This window comes from Theropithecus gelada, chromosome 1 (genome assembly GCF_003255815.1).
Source record: "Theropithecus gelada isolate Dixy chromosome 1, Tgel_1.0, whole genome shotgun sequence".
In the NCBI taxonomy this organism is placed as follows: domain Eukaryota; kingdom Metazoa; phylum Chordata; class Mammalia; order Primates; family Cercopithecidae; genus Theropithecus; species Theropithecus gelada.
In genome coordinates, this window is record NC_037668.1 from 160,504,282 (window position 1) to 160,527,393 (window position 23,112).

General features: G+C 40.6%; 1 protein-coding gene across 4 annotated transcripts in view; it reads left to right on the top strand.

Annotated features, from left to right (window-relative positions):
- Positions 1-1,054: 1,054 nt before the first annotated feature.
- RBBP5 (RB binding protein 5, histone lysine methyltransferase complex subunit) overlaps positions 1,055-23,112 on the top strand; it is a 35,801-nt gene continuing 13,743 nt past the window's right edge. For 2 of the 4 annotated variants that reach the window (XM_025362636.1, XM_025362645.1), the window contains exons 1-10: positions 1,055-1,222; positions 7,129-7,154; positions 8,044-8,216; positions 16,552-16,692; positions 17,735-17,897; positions 20,031-20,140; positions 21,454-21,573; positions 21,661-21,814; positions 21,913-21,984; positions 22,611-22,728. In XM_025362636.1, the coding sequence (XP_025218421.1) occupies positions 1,204-1,222; positions 7,129-7,154; positions 8,044-8,216; positions 16,552-16,692; positions 17,735-17,897; positions 20,031-20,140; positions 21,454-21,573; positions 21,661-21,814; positions 21,913-21,984; positions 22,611-22,728 (1,096 nt within the window). In that variant the 5' untranslated portion in view covers positions 1,055-1,203. Of the gene's footprint in view, positions 1,223-6,728; positions 7,155-8,043; positions 8,217-16,551; positions 16,693-17,734; positions 17,898-20,030; positions 20,141-21,453; positions 21,574-21,660; positions 21,815-21,912; positions 21,985-22,610; positions 22,729-23,112 lie in introns of those variants that run through there. The other 2 variants (XM_025362655.1, XM_025362628.1) reach the window with 2 other exon arrangements.

Consider the following 23,112-nt stretch of genomic DNA (forward strand, 5'->3'; position numbering starts at 1 on the left):
TTTAATTGGGTTGAGCTTAGGTCAGGAGCTTACTGAAAGAGCAATCAACTGGGGCCCGGGGACAGGGTGCACTGTGTGAATGAGGCTTCTTTTCTGCAAATTTGTCAAGCAGAGGCGGACTGGACTAGCTATATAATTTTGCAGGGCCCTGTGCAAAAATGAAAATGCTGGGCTCCCTAATTCAAAAGTTTCATTATTGTTTCCAAAAGTTTGCAATTGCAGACAATACGGCAATTAATAACCTTGTGTATGTGTACTTTTCCATTGTCGGAGACCTAGCCCGAGTACTATTTTCTGTAGCGAGCCTTTGACGTTCTTTCCTTTTTCTGATGAGCCACAGCATTTATAGTAGGAATTTATTCACATAAAATTTGCTCCTTCGCTAGATACCAGTAACTGGCCTTCTCTAATTGCTTTGGGTATCTCGTTGGAGTTCTGTATGATTGAGCTCCGGGAAACTCAGTCCACCCCTCATTCCAATACTTTTTCACAGCGTCCCAGTTAACACTGGGTAAACGGTAAAATCTTAGATAGTAAGGTTTTTATTATCCTAACATAAACAGGCCTAACATATGTTGTCGTACCTTTCTGTAGGATTAATGGCATATCTTTACAAATGAGAAATACTTTTCACGAGACTGAAACAGCCTGCAACGCCGCCTACATTCAGGGTAAGTACGCGCGTCGGTGAGGTCAGAGACGCTAGACACCTGAGCACTAGGGGCCGACCTTCTCTGCTTTCCTGTATTAGTAGGACTTGCCCGGAACTTTTCCTGCGAAATCTGAGGTAGCCCGCCCGGACAACTCCGCTGAACACAACAGGCCAAGAACTAGTAGGTTAACTGTATGCCTGGAATTTCTAGCTCATCTACATGTTCCCGGAGCAAATAGCCTTAAATTCTCTCGCTATTTAAAGTCCCTAGTGACGATAACTTTGTTGTACCTCAGCAAAGATCATAATTAATTGTTTCCGAAGAAGTTTATGCTTGATTTTGGTCAGGCATATATTTGGGCAGCCCACCTGAAACGAACAAGGAAGGCGGGGGAAGAAAGCGGAAGCCGCGGGGCCTTCTAAGTCCGAAAGTCTCCGGAGCTTGCGCCAGGCTCTTCGCGGCGTCCACCCCTTAGACGCAAGTTGCTGAAGCCGGCCGGGGAGAAGGCGTTGTTGCCGGAGCTGAGACCGGGCGGTCACAGTCCGCAGGGATGAACCTCGAGTTGCTGGGTGAGAAGGGCTGTGGTTGCGTTATAGAGAAGCGTTGAGTACTGGAAAGGAGGGAACCCAGGCGGGAGGGGAGTCAGGCTGCAATCTTAGGGACACTGGTCTGCTATGGATCATTGGGCACACCTGATGTGGAGCAGCAGCAGGAGGAAGAAGCGCACCTTCTGCCCGAGTAGATTGCATTGCCCCTCCCGAGGCCACTTTCGTATCAATTATGGAGCGATGGAGACAGACAGTTTGTAACTTAGGTTTGAGTATAAGGATCACAGGTGTTGAAGTAGCCCAGAGCAGCCAGGACCAGAGTTGTTGGAGATGGAATTTGAAGAAGTGAGGCTTGGGATGAAGCTTTGAAGACTTGTCAGGGAATTGGGTTCCTGGACAGGTTAATCTTTTTGTAGAAACGAGATGTCCAAGGAGGGGACTTGGAGATCTTCTGGTAGAAGCCTCTCATTGAATGGATGAATAAAGGCTCAGAGGGTAATGGCTAGGCACTAAGCAAGTAAATGGCATAGTTGGCACTGGAATCCAATTATCCTAACTTTCTGTTTAAGGTCCTTTACTAGGGACGGTGTGTAAAACACTGAAGTGTGAAATATGGAGGAAGTTGTCTTTTGTCATCCTCACTTAGAGTCATTTCCTCCTTACCTCCTATGCAGATTATTTAAAAACTGTAGGTCCTTTCTCCTGGACTTTCATTAGGTGACGTTTAGCATGGTATCCTAGGGGTAACTGAGGTTTTCAAGGACTTCTGCCCGACTTGCTGTTCCTAGTGGTTAGGTTTCTCTTTAAAGAAAATCAGAAGATGTGTTGTCAAAAGAGCTACAAAGATACATAAAAAATGGTCTTTGCCCTTAAAGAGCTTTTCATTAAGCAGGGAGTTTAAGGTGATTATGTAAAATAGCCGTAGGATATTGCAGAATGTAGGCAGGCCTGAAAGAGCCATTACCAGTTGCTAAGAATGTTTGGAACAGAGAGTGAATGTCTTTGGGGCAAGAGAAGAAGTCAACCAGGAAAAAAAAACCCCCAAAACCTGTGGAGGAGTTGGAGTTTTAAGTTTTTTTTTTTTGTTGTTGTTTTTAAGACAGTCTCGCGCTGTCGCCCAGGCTGGAGGGCAGTGGCATAGTCTTGGCTCACTGCAACCTCCATCTCCTGGGTTCAAGTGATTCTCATGCTTCAGCCTCCTGAGTAGCTGGTACTACAGGTGCGCACTGCCATGCCTGGCTAATTTTTGTATTTTTAGTATTGATGGGGTTTCACTGCGTTGGCCAGGCTGGTCTCAAACTCCTGGCCCCAAGCAATCCATCCACCTCAGCCTCCCAAAGTGTCCCGCCTTAAGTGGATTTTTAAGGTTGGTAAAATATCAACAGGCTGAAGTATGAAGATATGGGAGGGATGAATTTTCCTGCTTGGCCAGGTTGTGGATAAAGAGAATGCCAAGGGATGGGATTGGTGCCATCTATTTTGTGTTGGTTCTCGAATGCCCAGCTGAAAAGTTTGGAGTTTTTAGGGAAGATAGGGTAGATCTATTGAAGAGTTTTGACTTAGTAACTCAGTCAGAGCTGTGAGTCTGTAAGTTTTGTCTGACAGCGATGTGGAGTTCAGTTTTGGAGGAGTGTAAAACCAGTTTGGAGGGGTAGATTACATGAGTGATAAGGAAGGCCTGAGCTAGGAAATAGAAAAGACGTTGAGGAGGTAGGGATGACAAATAGATTGCATGTAGTGGTGATGAGTAAGAGAGTTACGTGAAAAATGGTGAGAGCAAATAATGATGCTATTGATAAAGTGTAAGGACTTTGGAAAAAGACAGCTTTGGAGATGTTGAATGTGGTCTAGGGGTCAGGAGACAGGTTTGGATTTATGGGAGAGATTTGTAATCTTACAGATGGGCTCACTGAAACCTTGTGAATAGATCGAGGCATGATTAAGGGAAAAAGTGGGAGGGGGAGAAAAGAAAATTGCCAAGCACACAATCTGTAGTTAGGGGTTAAGAGGAGGAATAAATGAAGATAATAAGTTAACTAACAGTTATAAAGTACTTTCTCTGAGCTAGGCAGATTTTCAAGTGCCTTCCATGTATTAATCTATGTAGAGGAAGAAGAGAGTACAGATTGGTGTGGTGTCTTCATAGAAGCCAATCAGAGCAGCTGAGTCTGAGGGCTTAGAATAGGTTGCTCTGATTAGTCCTTTGGCAGCTTGGAACAGAAGCCAGATTACAGTGATTTTAGAATGGTGTGGGAGACAAGGGCAAAAGGTTGACCCTTATTTTTAAAAACTTAAGGATGGAAGAAAGGTGATGACACTAGCACTTTGAAAGAGTAGCAGGGACTTGCAAAAGGCTTTTCTTGAATGATACAGAAGATTCATTAGGATAAAACTTAGGAAGGAATATTTATTTTTATTTATCTTTTGAGACGGAGTCTTGCTCTGTTGCCCAGGCTGGCGTGCAGTGGCACAATCGACTGACCGCAACTTGCGCTTCCCAGGTTCAACTGATTCTCCTACCGCAGCCCTCCTGAGTAGCTGGGATTACAGGCACTTAACGCCACACTTGGCTGTATTTTTTGTAGTTTTAGTAGAGACTGGGTTTCACCATGTTGGCCAGGCTGGTCAGGAACTCCCAATCTCAAGTGATTTGCCCACCTTGGCCTTCGAAAGTGCTGGGATTACAGGTGTGAGCCACCGTGCCCAGCCAGGAAGGAATATTTAGCATTGGAAGGTTAGACAAATTAAAGAAGCCTGGGTCTGAAAGATAACAATCTCTGAAAAATGACTGTATTTTAAAGTGAGAAAGTTAATGGCTACAGATAAAAGGAAAGGAACAGAAGTAATGTGATTGTGGAAGCATATTGAAGGACATCTGGCCAGATGAAGGAAATGAATGACAATGTATTTTTAAGGTGGTTACTCAAGTGGCTCATAGGTAGACACTAGTTTTACTTCTGCAACCACTTTTTGAGCCCCTGCTATGTGCACTGGAGATACAGTTAAATAAGATCATTTGTCAAACTTATTTTTACCACAAATCACAGTAAGAAATATATATTCTATCACAGTTCACTATATGTACATACACACACACGTGTAACTAAATTTCTTAGGATTATACTTAATCCTTGTTATGTTCAGTGTCCTCTGATACTTTCTTTTCTTTTTTTTCCCCCCTTTAGACGGAGTCTTGCTTCTGTCGCCCAGGCTGGAGTGCAATGGCGTGATCTTGGCTCACTGCAACGTCCGCCTCCTGGGTTCAAGCAATTCTCCTGCCTCAGCCTCCCGAGTAGCTGGGATTACAGGCATGTGCCACCATGCCCGGCTAATTTTTTTAATGTGTGTTTTTAGTAGAGACGGAGTTTCACCATGTTGCCTCAGCTGGTCTCAAACTCCTGACCTCGTGATCTGCCCGCCTTGGCCTCCCAAAGTGCTGGGATTACAGGGGTGAGCCACTGCACCTGGCTGATATTTTCTAATCTATTGAAACACTTGTTCCAACTCACTAAATTAATGTATCCATTTATGGTGGGTTGAGTCCTACTGTTTGAAAAACATTGAAACATTGAAATAAGATACCAGTTTTGCCCTGGTAAATAGAGCTAAGAGGAGAGACAAACAAGTAACTGTGTATCATATAGAACCACAATAAATGAATGAGCTATGGGAATCCAGCTAAAAGCAATTACAAGCAGTTGAGGCCAGGTGCAGTGGCTCACGCCTGTAATCCCAGCACTTTGGGAAGCCAAAGCGGGTGGATCACCTGAGGTCAGGATTTCAAGACCAGCCTGTCCAAGATAGTGAAACCCTGTCTCTACTAAAAATACAAAAATTAGCCGTGCATGGCAGCCCGTGCCTGTAATCCCAGCTACTCAGGAGGCTGAGGCAGGAGAATCACTTGAACCTGCGAGACAGAGGTTGAGGGGAGCCGACATCATTGCATTACAACATGGGGGACAAGAGCGAACTCTGTCTCAAATAAATACATATATGGATATCTATATGGATATCTATATGGATATATATACACACACATACAGAAAAAAGTCTCCCCATCCCAAATTTTAAGTGGGGTTTATCCTTTTATACCTTTTTCTTTGCTCATATAAACACATTTACACATAAATTTGTTTATTTTTATTATTTTTTTTTTTGAGACAAGAGTTTCCCTCTTGTTGTCCAGGCTGGAATGCAATGGTACGATCTCAGCTCACTGCAACCTCTGCCTCCCAGGTCCAAGAGGTTCCCCTGCCTCAGCCTCCGGAGTAGCTGGGATTACAGGCATGTGCCACCACGCCTGGCTAATTTTGTATTTTTAGTAGAGACAGGGTTTCTCCATGTTGGTCTGACTGATTTTGAACTCCCGACCTCAGGTGATCCACCCGCCTCGGCCTCCGAAAGTGCTGGGATTACAAGCGTGAGCCACCACATGGGCTTTTTACACATAAATTTGTAAGGACTAGGCCGGGCGTGGTGGCTCATGCCAGTAATCCTAGCACTTTGGGAGGCTGAGGCAGGTGGATACCCTGAGGTCAGAAGTTTGAGACCAGCCTGGCCAACATGGCCAAACCACATCTCTACTAAAAATACAAAATTAGCTAGCCGGGCATGGTGCCATGTGCCTGTAATCCCAGCTGCTGCTCGGGAGGCTGGGGCAGGAGAAGCGCTTGAACCTGGGAAGCAGCTGCTGTGGTGAGCCAAGATCGTGCCACTGCACTCCAGCCTGGGTGACAGAGCGAGACTCTGTCTCAAAAAAACAAACAAAAAAAACCAAGCTAGTCAAGAAAAAAAAAAACAAAAGTACCCCCCAAAAAACTGAAAGAAATAAAGAGAATTTCATGTTTAATCAACTACTATTTGCTGTCACAACCTAAATGCTGTTATTAGGAAGGGGTGTGATCGCTGCTTTTAGTAAAGGTTTCAAGGTTTCAAAGAGTAATTGTGATAATTTGACTGATATGAATTGACTCTTGCCCTTCCTTGCTCTTTTTTTTTTTTTTTGAAACGGAGTCTTGTTCTGTCAGCCAGGTTGGAGTGCAGTGGCATGATCTCAGCTCACTGCCACCTCCGCCTCCCAGGTTCAAGTGATTCTCCTGCCTCAGCCTCCTGAGTAGCTGAGATTACAGGTGCACACCACCACACCCGGCTAATTTTTGTATTTTTAGTAGAGACGGGATTTCACCATGTTGGCTAGGCCAGTCTCGAACTCCCTTGTGATCTGCCCGCCTTGGCCTCCCAAAGTGCTGAGATTACACGCATGAACCACCGAGCCCGGCTCCTTGCTCTTATGTTAGTAATATGGAAATAAATTGTAAAATGCCCAAAGGGTATGATGGAGAAAGACTGTTGCTAACTTGGATATGTCAGCAGTTGTCAAACTTTTTAGTATCGGGATCCCATTATACTTTTAAAAAGTAGAGGACCGCCAAGGAGTTTTTGTTTATGTAGGTGATATCTACCTACCAGTGTTTACCAATTTAGAAGTTAAAACTGAGATAGTATTTTTAAAGCACATTATTTAGAAATAACCGTAATAAATCCATTACATGTTTATGGAAGTAGTTACTTTGTTTTCAAAAACAAAGTATTTAGTGAGGAAAATGCCACTGTTGTGACATTTTTACAACTGTCTTGAATGTTTGCCTGAATAGAAGTTGGGGGACTTCTCATATCTGCTCCTGCCTTCACTCTGTTGCAACATCCCAGGTCATATAGTCTCAGGAAAGCTCATCTGTATACTTTTGAGTAAACAAGTCATCTTAGCAGAATCTTGAAAATCCATGTGGCCTCATGGAATGCCTGAAAGGGCGTCATATCCCCGTTTCATTTTCGTTTTGTCAGCCACTACTATACACTGTTCATGAGTTGTATGATCCTTGCTATGTGGTACATGTTCCATCAATTCTTTCTTTGCTTTGTTGCAGAGTCCTTTGGGCAGAACTATCCAGAGGTAAGAGTATAGTATTGCCGTGATTTTAGGAACATAGTAACTTGTGGATGTTTATGTTAGAACAGAAAATACTTTTTGATCCTTGTGTTTTGACAAAGAAGCATTAAGTGTGATAGTATATCTTTTGCTATGATAAGGAACTAGTGTATAATTTTGATCAGGGAGGAAATAGGCAGTGTGGGCTAGAAATCTTATCATGATGTTGTAATCTTACAGTTCATTTTCCTTTAAATAAAAGAAAAACTTTCATTGAAGGATTTTTCACAAACAACACCATCGTAGGTTTTTTTGTGTGCTTTTCTTGTTTTGATCCATGTTTTTACGTAGTAAAGCAAAATGTATGCTATACATGTGGTTTGCTTTTTTAAGTGTAAAACTATTTTGTAACACTTGAATGTTTGAGGATAGACATTGTGGTTATTTTAAATAGCTTGGTATTGATGTGAAATAATTTGACTTCTCTAATGTTACGCTTTGTAGGCTATTCCAGGGTTTTTTTTTTTTAATTCTTAAAAAAAATTCTTTTAAATTCTTTTTGTTTTAAATTCGTGGAATAAATTCCCAGAATTATGATGACTGCATCAATAGATATGACTTTTTAAATACGTCTGTTATATTTTGCCCATTTGCCCTCCAGAAAGTTTATACAAAGTTATAGTAGTGATGTAAGGGATTGATCACATCTGTTTCCAGAATCTGTGGTTAGCTTTAATAAACGTTTCTTCATTTTGGCTATTTTAGTAGATATAAGAAGACACAGAGAGATTATTTTGGTATACAGTGTAATTTATATTCAATAAAAGTATCACAAGTGATAAAGAACCTTTAGGAAATAATTTGGATACCTGGCTATTGTTGTCTCTATTCTTGTATTTGTTTCAATTTTTAGGAAGCTGATGGAACTTTGGATTGTATCAGCATGGCTTTGACTTGCACCTTTAACAGGTGGGGCACACTGCTTGCAGTTGGCTGTAATGATGGCCGAATTGTCATCTGGGATTTCTTGACAAGAGGCATTGCTAAAATAATTAGTGCACACATCCATCCAGTGTGTTCTTTATGGTAAGACATTTTAAAATTAATATTTAAATATGAGTTAGGAGAATGAATGATGACTACATATTTGCAAATCTCATTGTGGATATTTTAATACTTAGATTTTAAAATATTCAGCCATTAGTAATACAGTTTATCATGGTTTATGTAGATCCTGAGTCCATGCTGTCCTTGAAGCACCTTTCTTGGAAGAAATTCATTGTATTATGGATCTGTGTCAGGTGCTGAGAATATCTCAATACTGAAATGAGATATTTTCAGATTGTAATTGTAGTATAATTGTGTTAGAATAAAAAATCTCGGTTAGGACAGAAGCTTGGAAGTCATCGAGTCCAATTTTGTCCAGGTTATTGAATTTCAGTAATTTTAGTGATCACAATTGTGACTATTCCTTCAATGAAATATAGTTATTAAGGTTTTATAGCAAATGTAAAAACAATTGAAATCTGCTGTTACATGAATTCCCATTGATTTCACTCTTACTCTGAAACTATTTGCTTCAGAAAATTTTATTTTGGGACAGCATTTTTTTTAAATGAACTTGGGGCCAAAAAAAAGGACCTAATCTGATCAAAGTTAAGTCTCTCTCCTTTTGTCTAAATGGTATTATAAAGCATTGGATTGGGAGGAGGCTTGAATCACAGTAAAGTTTGGCCAGTAATGTACTGGTGACTTGGGCCAAAACTTTTCTCTTGTATCTAATAATCCAGGAAGCACTGGCCCGGATCTCTTAGGTTCCTTCCACTGCCTTTCTGTTTCTTTTTTGTTGTATTCTTGCAATAAAGATACAGGCATGGTGGCTCATGCCTGTAATCTGAGCACTTTGGGAGGCTGAGGCAGGTAGGTGACTTGAGGTCTGGAGTTCGAGACTGGCCTAACCAACATGGTGAAACCTCATCTCTACTAAAAATAAAAAAATTAGCCAGGCATAGTGGCGGGTGCCTGTAATCCCAGCCACTTGGGAGACGGAGGCAGGAGAATTGCTTGAACCCCGGAGGCAGAGGTTGCAATGAGCTGAGATCCACTGCACTCCAGACTGGGTGACAGAGTAAGACTCTGTTTCAAAAAAAAAAAAAAAGATTTAAATAGATACACATATTTTTAACAGTTTTAAGAGGTAGGGGTGGGTGTGTGTGTGTGTGTATGTGTTTCACATAATATAAAATTTAGAGTGTACAATTCACAGGTTTTTATATATTCAGAGTTGTGCAACCATCATCATAATATAATTTTAGAACTGGCTAGATGCATTGGCTCATGCCTGTAATCCCAGAGCTTTGAGAGGCTGAGATGAGAGGATTCCTTGAGCCCAGGAGACCAACACAGTGAGACCTTATCTCTACAAAAAGTAAAAAAATTAGCTGCATGTGTGGTGCACATCTGTAGTCCTGGCTACTTAGGAGACTGAAGTGGGAGAATCACTTGAGCCCAGGAGTTCTAGGCTGTAATGAGCCATGATTGTGCCACTGCACTCCAGTGTCTGGGTAACAATAAACCTTGTCTCTTTAAAAAAAAAAAAAAAAAGAACTCTTACCTATTAAAAATATGTGTGTTTTTATTATATAGCAATATACACTTATTCTAGAAAATCATGGAAAATAAAACAGAAATAACTAATATTTTCTGTAGACCTCCTAACCAGATACTACTACTTTGTATGTATAGATTTTTTTTGTTGTTGTTGTTTCTGAGACAGGGTCTTGCTCTGTGGCCCAGGCAGGAGTGCAGTGGCTAGTCACAGGCATGATCACAGTTCACTGCAACCTTGAAATCCCAGGCTCAAGTGATCCTCCTGAGTAACTAGGTCTATAGATGTGTGCCACCATGCCTGGCTAATTAAAAAAAATTTTTTTATAGAGACAAGGTCTTGCTATGTTGCTTAGGCTTGTCTTGAACTCCTGGCTTCAATCGATCCTCCCACCTCAGCCTCCCAAAGTGCTGGGATTACAGTTGTGAGCCACCATGTCTGCTCAGTTTCTAGATAATTTTTTTAAGCATAGTTTGTAATTGTGCTATGTTCTATATTTTGCTTTTCCCTCCTAATACTGTCTAGACATTTTTCTGCTTGAGTAGCCTTTAACAACTTTTTAAATGACTGTGTATTGTCTGATAAACCATAATTTACTTAACCATTTTCTGTTTTTTTTTTCCTCGATTACATAATGTTTAGTGAATGTCTTTGTGCCGTAGTTTTTCTTATATATTCATTCATTCATTCAGTAGGTGTTGACCATGAGTTATGTACCAGGTGCTGTGTTAGGCTCTGGGGACACAAAAACAAATGAGAAATTCTTGATTAGTCCCAAAAAGCATCTGAGATGCCCAATGGGCATTTGGTCTATGATTTCTCATTACAGTAGACTTCCAGAAGTGTGTTATTAGTCAGACAAAGGATATAAAGTGAGAGATTTTTCAACCGCTCCCTCCAACATTTTTAACATTTTAAAATCACAAAACCTATACTTGATAATTTAAAAGTTTTTTTTTTTTTTTTTTTTTTTTTGAGACAGAGTCTTGCTCTGTTGCCTGTGCTGGAGTGCAGTGGCGCAATCTTGGCTCACTGCAACCTACGCCTCCCAGTTTCAAGTGATTCTCCTACCTCAGCCTCCTGAGTAGCTGGGATTACAGAAGCATGCCACCACGCCCGGCTAAGTTTTGTATTTTTAGTAGAGATGGGATTTCACCATGTTAGCCAGGCTGGTCTCGACCTCCTGATCTCAGGTAATCTGCCCTCCTTGGCCTCCCAAAGTGCTGAGATTACAGGCGTGAGCCACTGTACCTGGCCGTTAAAAATATTAATACGCAAAGTACAAAATGAAAGCCCTTTGTCTACTTCTTGGGGTAACCACTGTTAAAGAGTGTGGAATATATCCTGTCTATAAGATATCTACATATGTGGAAAAAATACATATATCCACATAATATGTTTTTAAACAAAAATAAATATATTTTGTTCTGTAGCTTGCTTTTCCACTTACCATATGATGGATATTTCTCTGTGTCTCATTATTTTAAATAGTTGTGTCTATAGAGTATTGCATAGTATACATGCATAATAGATTTAACCGTTCCTTATTTGAGCATATTAGGAAACAAATTTTACCAAGAGAAGTTTTGAGTAGGCCTGATAGCTAACTTCAACTATTAGTAAAGTTGATATATGAAAGAGAGAAAAAAATGGCCCAGGATGTAGAAGCAGAACTGGTAGGTACTGGCTGGGCGCAGTGGCTCATGCCTGTAATCCCAGCACTTTCGGAGGCCGAGGCTCACCAATCACTTGAGGTCAGGAGTTCGAGACCAGCCCCTACAACACGGTGAAACCCCGTCTCTACTAAAAATACAAAAATTAGCCAGGCATGGTGACGTGCGCCTGTAATCCCAGCTGCTTGGGGGGCTGAAGCAGGAGAATCGCTTGAACCCGGCATGTGGAGGTTGAAGTGAGCTGAGATCTACCTGGGCTGCAGAGTGAGACCCTGTCTAGAAAAAAAACCCCAAAAAACAAAACAGAATTAGTAGGTAGTGAACAGAAGTTAGGTATAGGGAAACAAAAGTTAACTCCAAGTAGAGAGGAACTCCCAAGCAGAGGTGCTGTAGATGGGATTAACTGCCCAGGAGAGAGCTATCCGAGAGCTGTTCTTGCCTGAGCTTGCCACCCCCGTTTTTAGGATGCTGCAGAAGAAATTCAAGCACTGGATGGGGGCCGTAGGTAGACTTTAGCACATTAGAATCAGTAAAGACCCATCTGTCTTTGGGAAAGAAGCTGTGAGAAAATATAATAATTCCTAATTCTTGAGCTTATAGAATTTGGAATTGAAGAATAAATTATTTTTTTAGTTTTTACTTTCCTTTATAACTTAATTTTTAGTTAGATTTCCCTCCATTATGACAGAAATACAAGCTTGCTGTGAAAGAAAACAAAAATTATAGTGCAGTAGCAGTAGGTTTTTTTTTTTTGTAACTCACCCACCCCCTAGTACAGAAGAGTTTAGAGGGAAAACGGAATCATAGCTAACATTTTGTTCTATAGTCTATTTGTGCTAACAGGCCTATAAGAATAGCAACAAAACCTGTTCCTTTTTTCTCCTCACTCTCAGTCTTGTGCCATTCCCAGTAGACTTCTATTTTTGGGGGCTATTTCTTCTGCTGTTTAGCTTCGTATTTCTAATACAATGTGTATTGCTTTTTCGTTAATTTCAGAAATTGAGTTTCCTGTTACAGTGTATTTGAATTTTAACTTACCCTTTACCCTCCCATCATCCACCCTTTTACCCTCCCATCATCATCATCATCCATCCAGCTATTGGCTTTTTTTTGTGCACCTTTGCATTTTAACACCTTTAGGCCTCTTCAGAGGTGACGTTCTCTAGAAGGACTCACTAATTGCCTGGCTATAGATATTCTAGAGCCAGTAGAAGAGAGACACCAGAGTCCTTTTGTGTGCAGTCTTTAACTTAATCCCTATATATTTATAATCTTAGCTTACTCCTGCCTTCCTCTGTTCCTGAGTCCTGAGTCCTGAGTCTGGGAATATATTTATTTTGTCTCTGATATAAATATTTTTTTTGAGCACTTATTATGTACCAGGCATTGAGTACTTATTATGTGCCAGGCTAAAAGTTTTTTATGTATTAATTTAAATTATCTCAACAGCCTTCTGCAGGTAGATACCATTTTTATTCATGTGTTATAGATGAGGAAATTGAAGCCCATAAAACTTAAGTAACTTGCCTAAGATCACACAGCTAGGAGGTGGTAATGTCTAGGCTTGAGCAGAAGTCTGACTTTTGAGCCATGTTCTTAACCATGGAGATTATATTGCCTGCTGAGTTTCTCAATAGCATCTCCTCTTGATTTCAAAACCTGGATAAAGTACAGGTTTTGGGTGACTTTTTTACTTGTTCCATTTTCTTTTTGTTTTTGTTTCCTGCCTTCCTATGGGCTACTTGGACAAGTTTTTAGAATTCCATTTTGCTTTATCTGTAGTGTTTTTGAGTGTATACCCTTGTGTAGCTTTAGTGGTTGCTAGGTTTTACATCATACATTTATAACTTACCACAGTCTACTGGTGATAAGTTGTATTGGTGAACATTTTACCAGTTCAAGTGAAGCGTAGAAACCTTACCTTCCTGTTGTCCCCTTGTCCTTTCTTGTATATAATATAATTGTCTTAAATATTTGCTTTACGTACATTGAGACCCACATAAGACAGTGTTAAAATATGTGTTTCAAACATCAAAACTCAAAAAGAGAAAAAGTAATTTTTTTTTTTGAGATGGATTCTTGCTCTGTCACCCAGGCTGGAGTGCAGTGCCGTGATCTCAGCTCACTGCAACCTCTGCCTCCCAGGTTCAAGTGATTCTCTGACCTCAGCCTCCCGAGTTGCTGGGACTATAGGCGTACACTACTATGCCCAGCTAATTTTTGTATTTTTAGTAGAGATGGGGTTTCACCATGTTGGCCAGGATGGTCTCGATCTCTTGACCTCATGATCCCCCTGCCTTGGCCTCCCAAAGGCTGGGATTACAGGTGTGAGCCACCGCACCCGCCCTTTTTTTTTTTTTTTTTTTTTTTTTTGGAGACAGAGTTTCGTTCTTGTTACCCAGGCTGGAGTGCAATGGCGCGATCTCGGCTCACTGCAATCTCTGCCTCCTGATTTCAAGCAATTCTACGGCCTCAGGCTCCCAAGTAGCTGGGATTACAGGCATGTGCTACCATGCCTGGCTAATTTTTGTATTTTTAGTAGAGATGAGTTTTCACCATGTTGGCCAGGTTGATCTCGAACTCCTGACCTCAGGTGATCTGCCTGCCTTGGCCTCCCAAAGTGCTTGGATTATAGGTGTGAGCCACCACACCTGGCTGAGAAAAAGTAATTTTATCTACCCATATATTTATAGTCTTCATTGTTCATTCTTCCTTCCTTCTAAACCCTTCATTTAATCTTTTCTGAACATTAGGTAGCCAACTTTAGAGTATGTCTGCTAGCAACAAATGTCTCAGTTTACCTGTGTATTCCTGGGATGACAGTTCTTTTCTTTAGCGCTTGAAAAACGTGCCACTTCCTTCTGGCCTCCGTGGTTTCTGATGAGAAATCCCTTTTCATTCACGTTGTTGTTCCTCTATAGATAAGGCATCATTTTTCTCTTGCAGCTTTTGAGAGTTTTTCGTTGTCTTTAGTTTTCAGAAGTTTGTATTTCTTGGAGTGGATTTCTTTAGGCTCATCCTAGTTGATGTTCTTGAATCTGTAGGTTTTATATCTCTTGCCAGATTTAGGAAAATTTCAGCCATTATATCTTCAAATACCTTAACATCCACGTCTGTGTTCTCTCCTTCCAGGATTCTGATGACATGGATATTAGATCTTTTGTTACAGTTCTGAGGCTCTGTGTATGTGTATCTATATATACACACACACACATATATATGTATACACATATATACACACAGACACATCATATATATATGTCTGTTTTCTCTCTATTGAGATTGGGTAGTTTTTATTCCATCTTCCAGTTTGCTGATTCTTTCCCTTTTTTTCCTCCATTGGCTGCTGAATTCATCTATTGAGTTTATTTCTGTTACTATATTTTTCAGTTCTAAAATTCCCATTTGATTCTTCTCTGTATCTTCTATTTCTTTGCTAAGATTTTCTGGGTTTTTTTCCCCATCTGTTTCAGGCATGTTCATAATAGTTTGTTGAAGCATTTTTATGATGGCTACATCATAATCCTTGTCAGATAATTCTAACATTTATGTCATCTCTGTATTAGTGTCTGTTGATTGTCTTTTCTTACTCAAGTTGAGATTTTCTTTGTTCTTGAGTTGACAAGTGATTTTCATTTGAAACCTGGGCATTTTGGGTGTTATGAGACTGTAGATCTTATTTATTTTTTATTTTTTCTTGAGACAGTCTCACTCTGTTGCCCACGCTGGAGCTCAGTGGTGCCATCTTGGCTCACTATAACCTCCACCTCCCAGGTTAAAGCAATTCTCCTGCCTCAGCTTCCCGAGTATCTGGGACTACAGGCGCATACCACCATGCCTGGCTAATTTTTTGTATTTTTAGTAGACAATGGGGTTTCACCATATGGCTAGGCTGGTCTCAAACTTTTGGCCTCAAGTGATTTGCCTGCCTCGGTCTCCCAAAGTGCTGGGATTACAGGTGTGAGCCATTGCGCCCGGCCTATAGATCTTATTTAAATCTTCTAGTTTAGCAGCCTCCTCTGATACTGCACAGGGTAATGGAGTGTGCCATCTTGTTATTGCCAGAGGTGGGTGAAAGTCCAGGTTTCTTCTTACTTGGCCTCGTTACTGCTGGGGGGGATTGAAAGTTTAGGCTCTCTACTAGGTCTCTGCTGATAACATCCTGTCTGGGAAGGATAGGAGTTCCTTGTTCCTTCTCTCTGTGTGTCCTCTGACACCATGGTGGTGCAACCTCATTACTGCTGGTGGTAATGCAAATCTGATTCCCTACTGAGCCTTCTTGGACACCACCCCAGTGAGGTGGGGAGGGTGCCTTGTTATAGCTGGATAAAGGTGAAGTCTAGGCTATCCGCTTGAACCTTGCTAAGAGGGGGATTTGTAGTTCTTTTCTGTGATGTTTGGCTGCAGTAGATTGGTTATTGTCTTGAAGTTTTCTGTCTTGCCAGGCTGTCCTTTTCTGGTCCCTTAGCTGGGGAAAGTAGACTCTTCTTGGGGATTTGTGTGTGTGTCCACTAGCATTACCAGGTTGTTGGCTTTTCCTTCACCCAGAACGGAGAACATGAGGCAGAAAGAAAATTCCGGGATTTCACTGTTGTGTCATCCTTAAGATTCTGCAGTCTCTGGCTTGTCTGTCCTTTGTCTACCTTTCAGAACCCTTTTTGTCTCTTTTATATGTGATGTCCAGTGTGTTTATCTGTACTTAGCAGGAGGAATTAATTCTTTCTCAGTTTCTTTTAAAATTATTTTAAATAACAGATACTTACCATTTTTTTTTTGTTTTGTTTATACCATGATGGTGCAACTTCTGAGATAACTTCAGAAAGTTCAAATATATCAACCTTAAAGGCCAGCTGATTTTTAGACTCTTCTAAGATGTTTTTAATCTCTTATTTCACTGAGTCACTTTATAGTTTTATCTTGAAATATTATGAGCTTCCATTACTAGATAATAAAATGTCATGAAAACATTCTTATTTATTGCCTAGTTGGAAAAGCTTGTGGATTTGAGTATAAGTAGAACAAAACCAGAAACATTGTTGACCTGTACAGTTGCAGTAGTGTGTGTGACTTACACAGTTTATTCCTGAGAGTGGTACGGTATACCTAGAATATGTGCTAAATTACCCCTGTTTTTCCTCAGCTGGAGCCGAGACGGCCATAAGCTCGTGAGTGCCTCCACTGATAACATAGTGTCACAGTGGGATGTTCTTTCAGGCGACTGTGACCAGAGGTTTCGATTCCCTTCACCCATCTTAAAAGTCCAGTATCATCCGCGAGATCAGTATGTCTAAGCTATTTCTCTCCTTGGGTGGGGTCTAATTCTATATGGATTATATGGAATGGGCTCATGATAATTTTAGTTATGGTTTTAGAAGGCAAATACGCATCTCTTCAAAACTTCTACATAAAATAATCTTTCTATCTAGGTTGGCTCTACTGAATACATTTCTTTCTTTCTTTCTTTTTCTTTTTCTTTTTTTTTTTTTGAGACAGGGTCCTGCTCTGTCACCCAGGTTGGAGTGCAGTGGCGCAATCTTGGCTCACTGCAACCTCTGCCTCCCGGGTTCAAGATTCTCCTGCCTCAGCCTCTCGAGTAGCTGGGGCTGCAGGCGCATGCCACCATGCCCAGCTAATTTTTGTATTTTTAGTAGAGACGGAGTTTCCCCATGTTGGCCAGGTTGGGCTCGAACTCCTAACCTCGTGATCTGCACACGCCGGCCTCCCAAAGTGCTGGGATTACAGGCGTGAGCCAGTGCACCTGGCCCTGAATACTTTTTTTTTAATTTAAATTTTTTTTTTAAAAATTTTTATTTTTATTTTTTTGCGATGGAGTCTTGCTGCGATGCCCCGGCTGGAGTGCAATGGCGCAGTCCCAGCTTACTGCACCCTCCTCCTATTTTCAAGCGATTCTCCTGCCTCAGCCTCCCAAGTAGCTGGGATTACAGGCATAGGCACCACATCTGGGTAAGTTTTTGTATTTTTAGTAGAGATGCGGTTTCACCGTGTTGGCCAGGCTGGTCTCAAACTCCTGACCTCAAGTGATCTGCCCACCTCAGCCTCCCAAAGTGCTGGGATTACAGGTGCGAGCCACTGCGCCCGGTTTCTTATTTTTTTTAAATGATTATGTGTTATTTCATCAAGACTAATTTTACTCAGAATTTTCCCTGTTATTAGACTTGTGGATTTTATGCTTTTTCACTGTTTCAAATTTGCTTGGGCTGGGCAAGTTGATGAGGGTATGGACAGGGATCAGGGAAAAGAACAGGGAATCAGCTTGCTGATACCAAAGCAACAGCCAATGTACTGTTCGTATTTTTAAACAGGAACAAGGTTCTCGTGTGTCCCATGAAATCTGCTCCTGTCATGTTGACCCTTTCAGATTCCAAACATGTTGTTCTGCCGGTGGATGATGACTCCGATTTGAACGTTGTGGCATCTTTTGATAGGCGAGGGGAATATATTTATACAGGAAACGCAAAAGGCAAGGTAAGCCTAAAAGCTGGCAAATCAGGCATCTTGTACACTGGCTCATTTAATGTTTACTTGTTTTGTTTCCTTTGAAAATTTTTTTATTCTTGGACTAAGCACAGTTCCTGCCTGCAGCAAATGTAGTCTAATTTTCCTCCATTGCTTAACAATAATTTTTGATCTTTGGATTTAGAGTGATAGAGATTATTTGACCTAGAAAAGCATGGAAGGACCTTTACTGGATGCTAGTAATGAAGGGCCATTATGAAATTATAAAACTTCAATGTCATGTTATCAACTGGAACACTGCTGATCAAAATGTCTTAATATCTGGTTTTATAAAAGATTGTATAATTCAGGCAAACTTAACTTACAGTACTGAGACTTATTCTTTTTCCTTTTTGTTAACTTCTGACCTTGCCTTTTGGAATGTGTAGGCCCTTTTCTCTGGAATACATTGTAGAAGGTGTTTCTTCTGTGGAATAAGAAGTCAGGTCAGGTGACCTTTAAAGGTTCTTTTCATGCTTAGAGTAGTTCCACTGGGCATCTTGATTTATTTTTATTTTTATTTTTTGACTGGGGCACATGGGCTAGTATAATTTCATGGCTATTTTAGACAGGCACTTTTTGCTTTTTTTTTTTTTTTTTCTGAGATGGAGGCTCACTCTGTTGCCTGGCTGGAGTGCAGTGTGTGATCTCAGTTCACTGCAACCTCCACCTCCTGGGTTCAAGCGATTCTGCTGCCTCAGCCTCTTGAGTAGCTGGGATTACTCCTGACTTTAAGTGATCTGTCCACCTCAGCCTCCCAAAGTGCTGTGATTACAGGTGTGAGCCACTGCACCCGGCCTTAGAAAGGCATTTTTTTTTTTTTTTTTTTTTTGAGATAGAGTTTCGCTCTTGTTGCCCAGGCTGGAGTGCAATGGCATGATCTCGGCTCACCGCAACCTCTGCCTCCCGGCTTGAAGCGATTCTCAGCCTCAGACTCCCAAGTAGCTCGGATTACAGGCATTCACCACCATGCCTGGCTAATTTTGTATTTTTAGTAGAGTTGGGGTTTCTCCATGTTGATCAGGCTGGTCTTAAACTCCCAACCTCAGGTGATCCGCTTGCCTCGGCCTCCTAAAGTGCTGGGATTATAGGTGTAAGCCACCGCTCCCGACCTAGAAAGGTGATTTTTAAGAAATTGTGATAAAATACACACAGCGTAAATTTTACCATTTCAGCCATATTTAACTGTACAGTTCAGTGGTATTAATGTACATTCACTCTGTTGTGCAGTGATCACCATCCATCTTTAGAAATCTTTCATCTTGTAAAACTGGAATTCTGTACCTATTGAATCATAATTTCCCATTCCCTGCTCTCTGCCAGCCCCTAAAAACACCCTTTGACCTTCTCTCTTTAAGAATTTGACTACTCCAGGTACCTCATATAAGGGGAATCATATAGTATTTGCCCTTTTGTGACTGGCTTATTTCACTTAGTTTAATGTCCTCAATTTCATCCATGTTGTAGCATGTGTCAGAATTTTCCTCCTTTTCAAGTCTCAATAATACTCCATTTTATGTATATACCACTTTTGTTTATATGGCTTATCTGTCAGTGGATACTTGGGTGGCTTCTGTATTTTGGCTATTGTGAATAATGCTAAACATAATATTTTAAGAATAAATTGGCCAGGCATGGTGGCTCATGCCTGTAATTCCAGCACTTTGGGAGGCCAAGGTAGGCAGATCACCTGAGGTTGGGAGTTTGAGACCAGCCTGACGAACATGGATAAACCCCGTCTCTACTAAAAATACAAAATTAGCCGGGCATGGTGGCACATGCCTGTAATCCCAGATACTCAGGAGGCTGAGGCGGGAGAATCGCTTGAACCCAGGAGGCAGAGGTTGTGGTGAGCTCAGATCGCACCATTGCACTCTAGCCTGGGCAACAAGAGTGAAACTGTCTCAAAAAAAAAAAAAGAATAGATTAAGACCTTGTCTTATTTAAGGAGGCAGAACAGCAATATCAGTTAATCAGGTTAAATATATGGAATAGAGACATTTACATTTTTACCCAGTCTTTATGCAGTATTAGAAACAAGCCAAATCTAATTACTGTTAGTTATCGGAACACTTACTTTTCTCCCCCTCCTTTAAACTTCAGATTTTGGTCCTAAAAACGGATTCTCAGGATCTTGTTGCTTCCTTCAGAGTAACAACTGGAACAAGCAATACCACGGCCATTAAGTCAATTGAGTTTGCCCGGAAGGGGAGGTGAGTGAGATCTTACCTTTTTAGGGACAGTTTTAAGAGTGAGTAGAATGCAAAAATACATGGAAATTTGCAGTTTTCATGTATATTAAACTTCTTTAAAAAATGTACTTAAGGTTTTTAGAAACTTCTCTGGTTTTTGAGTTCATAAAATTTCCTGCAGTAGTTACATCTTCCTTATTTGGAGGTCGTCAGGCAGTTACTTTACAGAAAAATAAGTAAATGGTCAGTGCTTAGAACCAAAATGCCTGGCGTATAGTAAGCACTGGGTATATGATAACTATTATTATCATCAGAACTGATGTCATCAAATTCACATTGTAACTGAATATAGCCTATTTACCCTTTTAATTTTGGATGTTACTCTGATAAGGTTGGTTACCTAGTTAGAAGTCGTAGAATATATCAACAGAAATAGGAAATAGGTTGTCAGTAAGAGGTAATAGTCCTCCTATTTTGTTTAGGAACACCCATACATGACTTAGAGCAGGGGTCCCCAACCCCCGGACCACGGACCAGTATTGGCCTGTTAGGAACCGTGCCGCACAGCTGGAGGTGAACATTACCACCTGGGCTCTGCCTCCTGTCAGATCAGCAGCAGCATTAGATTCTCACAGGAGCACGGACCCTATTTTGAACTGCACATGTGAGGGATCTAGGTTGTACGCTCCTTATGAGAATCTAATGCCTGATGATCTGAGGTGGAACAGTTTCATCCTGAAACCATAACCCTCCTGCCAGCCTGGTCCATGGAAAAATTGTCTTCCACAAAACCAGTTACTGGTGCCAGAAACGTTGGAGACAGCTGACTTAGAGGATATTAATGTTCAAAATTCTGTTGAATTAAGAAAAGGTTACAGTCAGTGAAGTCTGTAAGAAAGTGATGAAATAACTAATATTTTATACAGATTTCTAAGATTTTCGATGTCATTACAGTAAAAATGACATTTTAAAATGACATATTTAGTTTATTACCTCATTTAGAAGATTATATGTAAAACAGGCCAGAGGAATGAAGTATTTATATCCATTTCACTGTAAACTTGTGAATTTAGTAAGCTGGTTTCAGTAGAGAGGTCTTGGAACTTAGTTAATATTGACAGTTTGTATATTTTGGGTTTAGGGATACACAGGAAGTATAAAACATACTCCCACTTCAAATTATATTTTGGTTTGGGAGATGACAAGTAGATACATAAATATTCTAGTCTGTTACTTAGATTTTCCCTCAATTCTTCACCAGTTTATTAGTTGTCTTGTAGTACTAAGGAACAGATTTCTGACCTCTGGTGTTGATATTTTTATCCTTCCTGTAGTTGCTTTTTAATTAACACAGCAGATCGAATAATCAGAGTTTATGATGGCAGAGAAATCTTAACATGTGGAAGAGATGGAGAGCCTGAACCTATGCAGAAATTGCAGGATTTGGTGAATAGGTATGTATCACAGCCTAGAAGAATATGTCATCATTCATGACCTGGGCTTGAGTTCCAGCTCTCCTTGGTACTTTCCTTGTCCTTTAGGACCCCATGGAAGAAATGTTGTTTCTCTGGGGATGGGGAATACATCGTGGCAGGTTCTGCGCGGCAGCACGCCCTGTACATCTGGGAGAAGAGCATTGGCAACCTGGTGAAAATTCTCCATGGGACGAGAGGAGAACTCCTCTTGGATGTAGCTGTGAGTACATTAGGACATTGCTCTTGTTAGTCACATAATCTAAAAAATCTGGAATCTGTTCTTAACAATCTATTTTTCTTTCCTTCACTAAAACTTAGTGGCATCCTGTTCGACCCATTATAGCATCCATCTCCAGTGGAGTGGTATCTATCTGGGCACAGAATCAAGTAGTAAGTATTCTATTTTACTTGCTTTGAAACTGGATACCCTTCTTTTTATCAAAGAACCTTATACATAGGAAGCTAAAAATTACCTTATTTATTTTCTTTTGCGTATGATTCTCGCAACCTAAATTACATAGGTTCAGTGCATCTAGTTGCACTTTATTTTGGTGGGAAGGTCTTGGTCCCAATTTGGTTTTCTGGCTCTTTTCAGGGAGAAGCTCTAGTGAACTTTCTGTTGCTTTTTTCTATTATTTATTTGAGATACATTTTTCTTTTGCTTTTCTTACTTTCAGGTCAGTTTCTGTTTTATATCTTAATTTTACTTTGAACACCTTTAAATTACATTTGTAATCAGTGTACTTACAAGAAAATTTAACATTTTATCTCAAAATTCCTAAAATGAGCAAAGAAGGCAGTGACTCAAAAGAGCTACAGTTAATAACTTAGAACGTTTAAGATAGAAAATACCTAAGCTAGTAAAACTTACAGATACCCGTTTTTTTTCTTATCTGCGAAATTTAATCTAAGAATTGTGAATTCCTTTCATGCTCAGATCTTTCATTTTATCATTAATGTGTAGATTACAGATTATTGCTTTCACGTATAGTTAAGTAGTATATTTTGTTGTATAGGAAAACTGGAGTGCATTTGCACCAGACTTCAAAGAATTGGATGAAAATGTAGAATATGAAGAAAGGGAATCAGAGTTTGATATTGAAGATGAAGATAAGAGTGAGCCTGAGCAGACAGGTAATATTTCTCAATTGCAGACAGGATTTCCTAAAGGGAAAATGATTGCTTTACTTAATATTCTTCATTTGTGTTGTAAATTTATTTCAGCACTTCATCTAAAATGTCCCCTTTCCACCCCACTTTTTTTTTTTGAGACAGAGTTTCGCTCTTGTCACCCAGGCTGGATGCAATGGTGTGATTTTGGCTGACTGCAACCTCCGCCTCCTGGGTTCAAGCGATTCTCCTGCCTCATCCTCCCGAGTAGCTGGGATTACAGGTGCTTGCCACCATGCCCGGCGAATTTTTTGTATTTTTAGTAGAGACGGAGTTTCACCATGTTGACCAGGCTGGTCTGGAACTCCTGACCTCAGGTGATCCACCCGCCTTGGCCTCCCAAAGTGC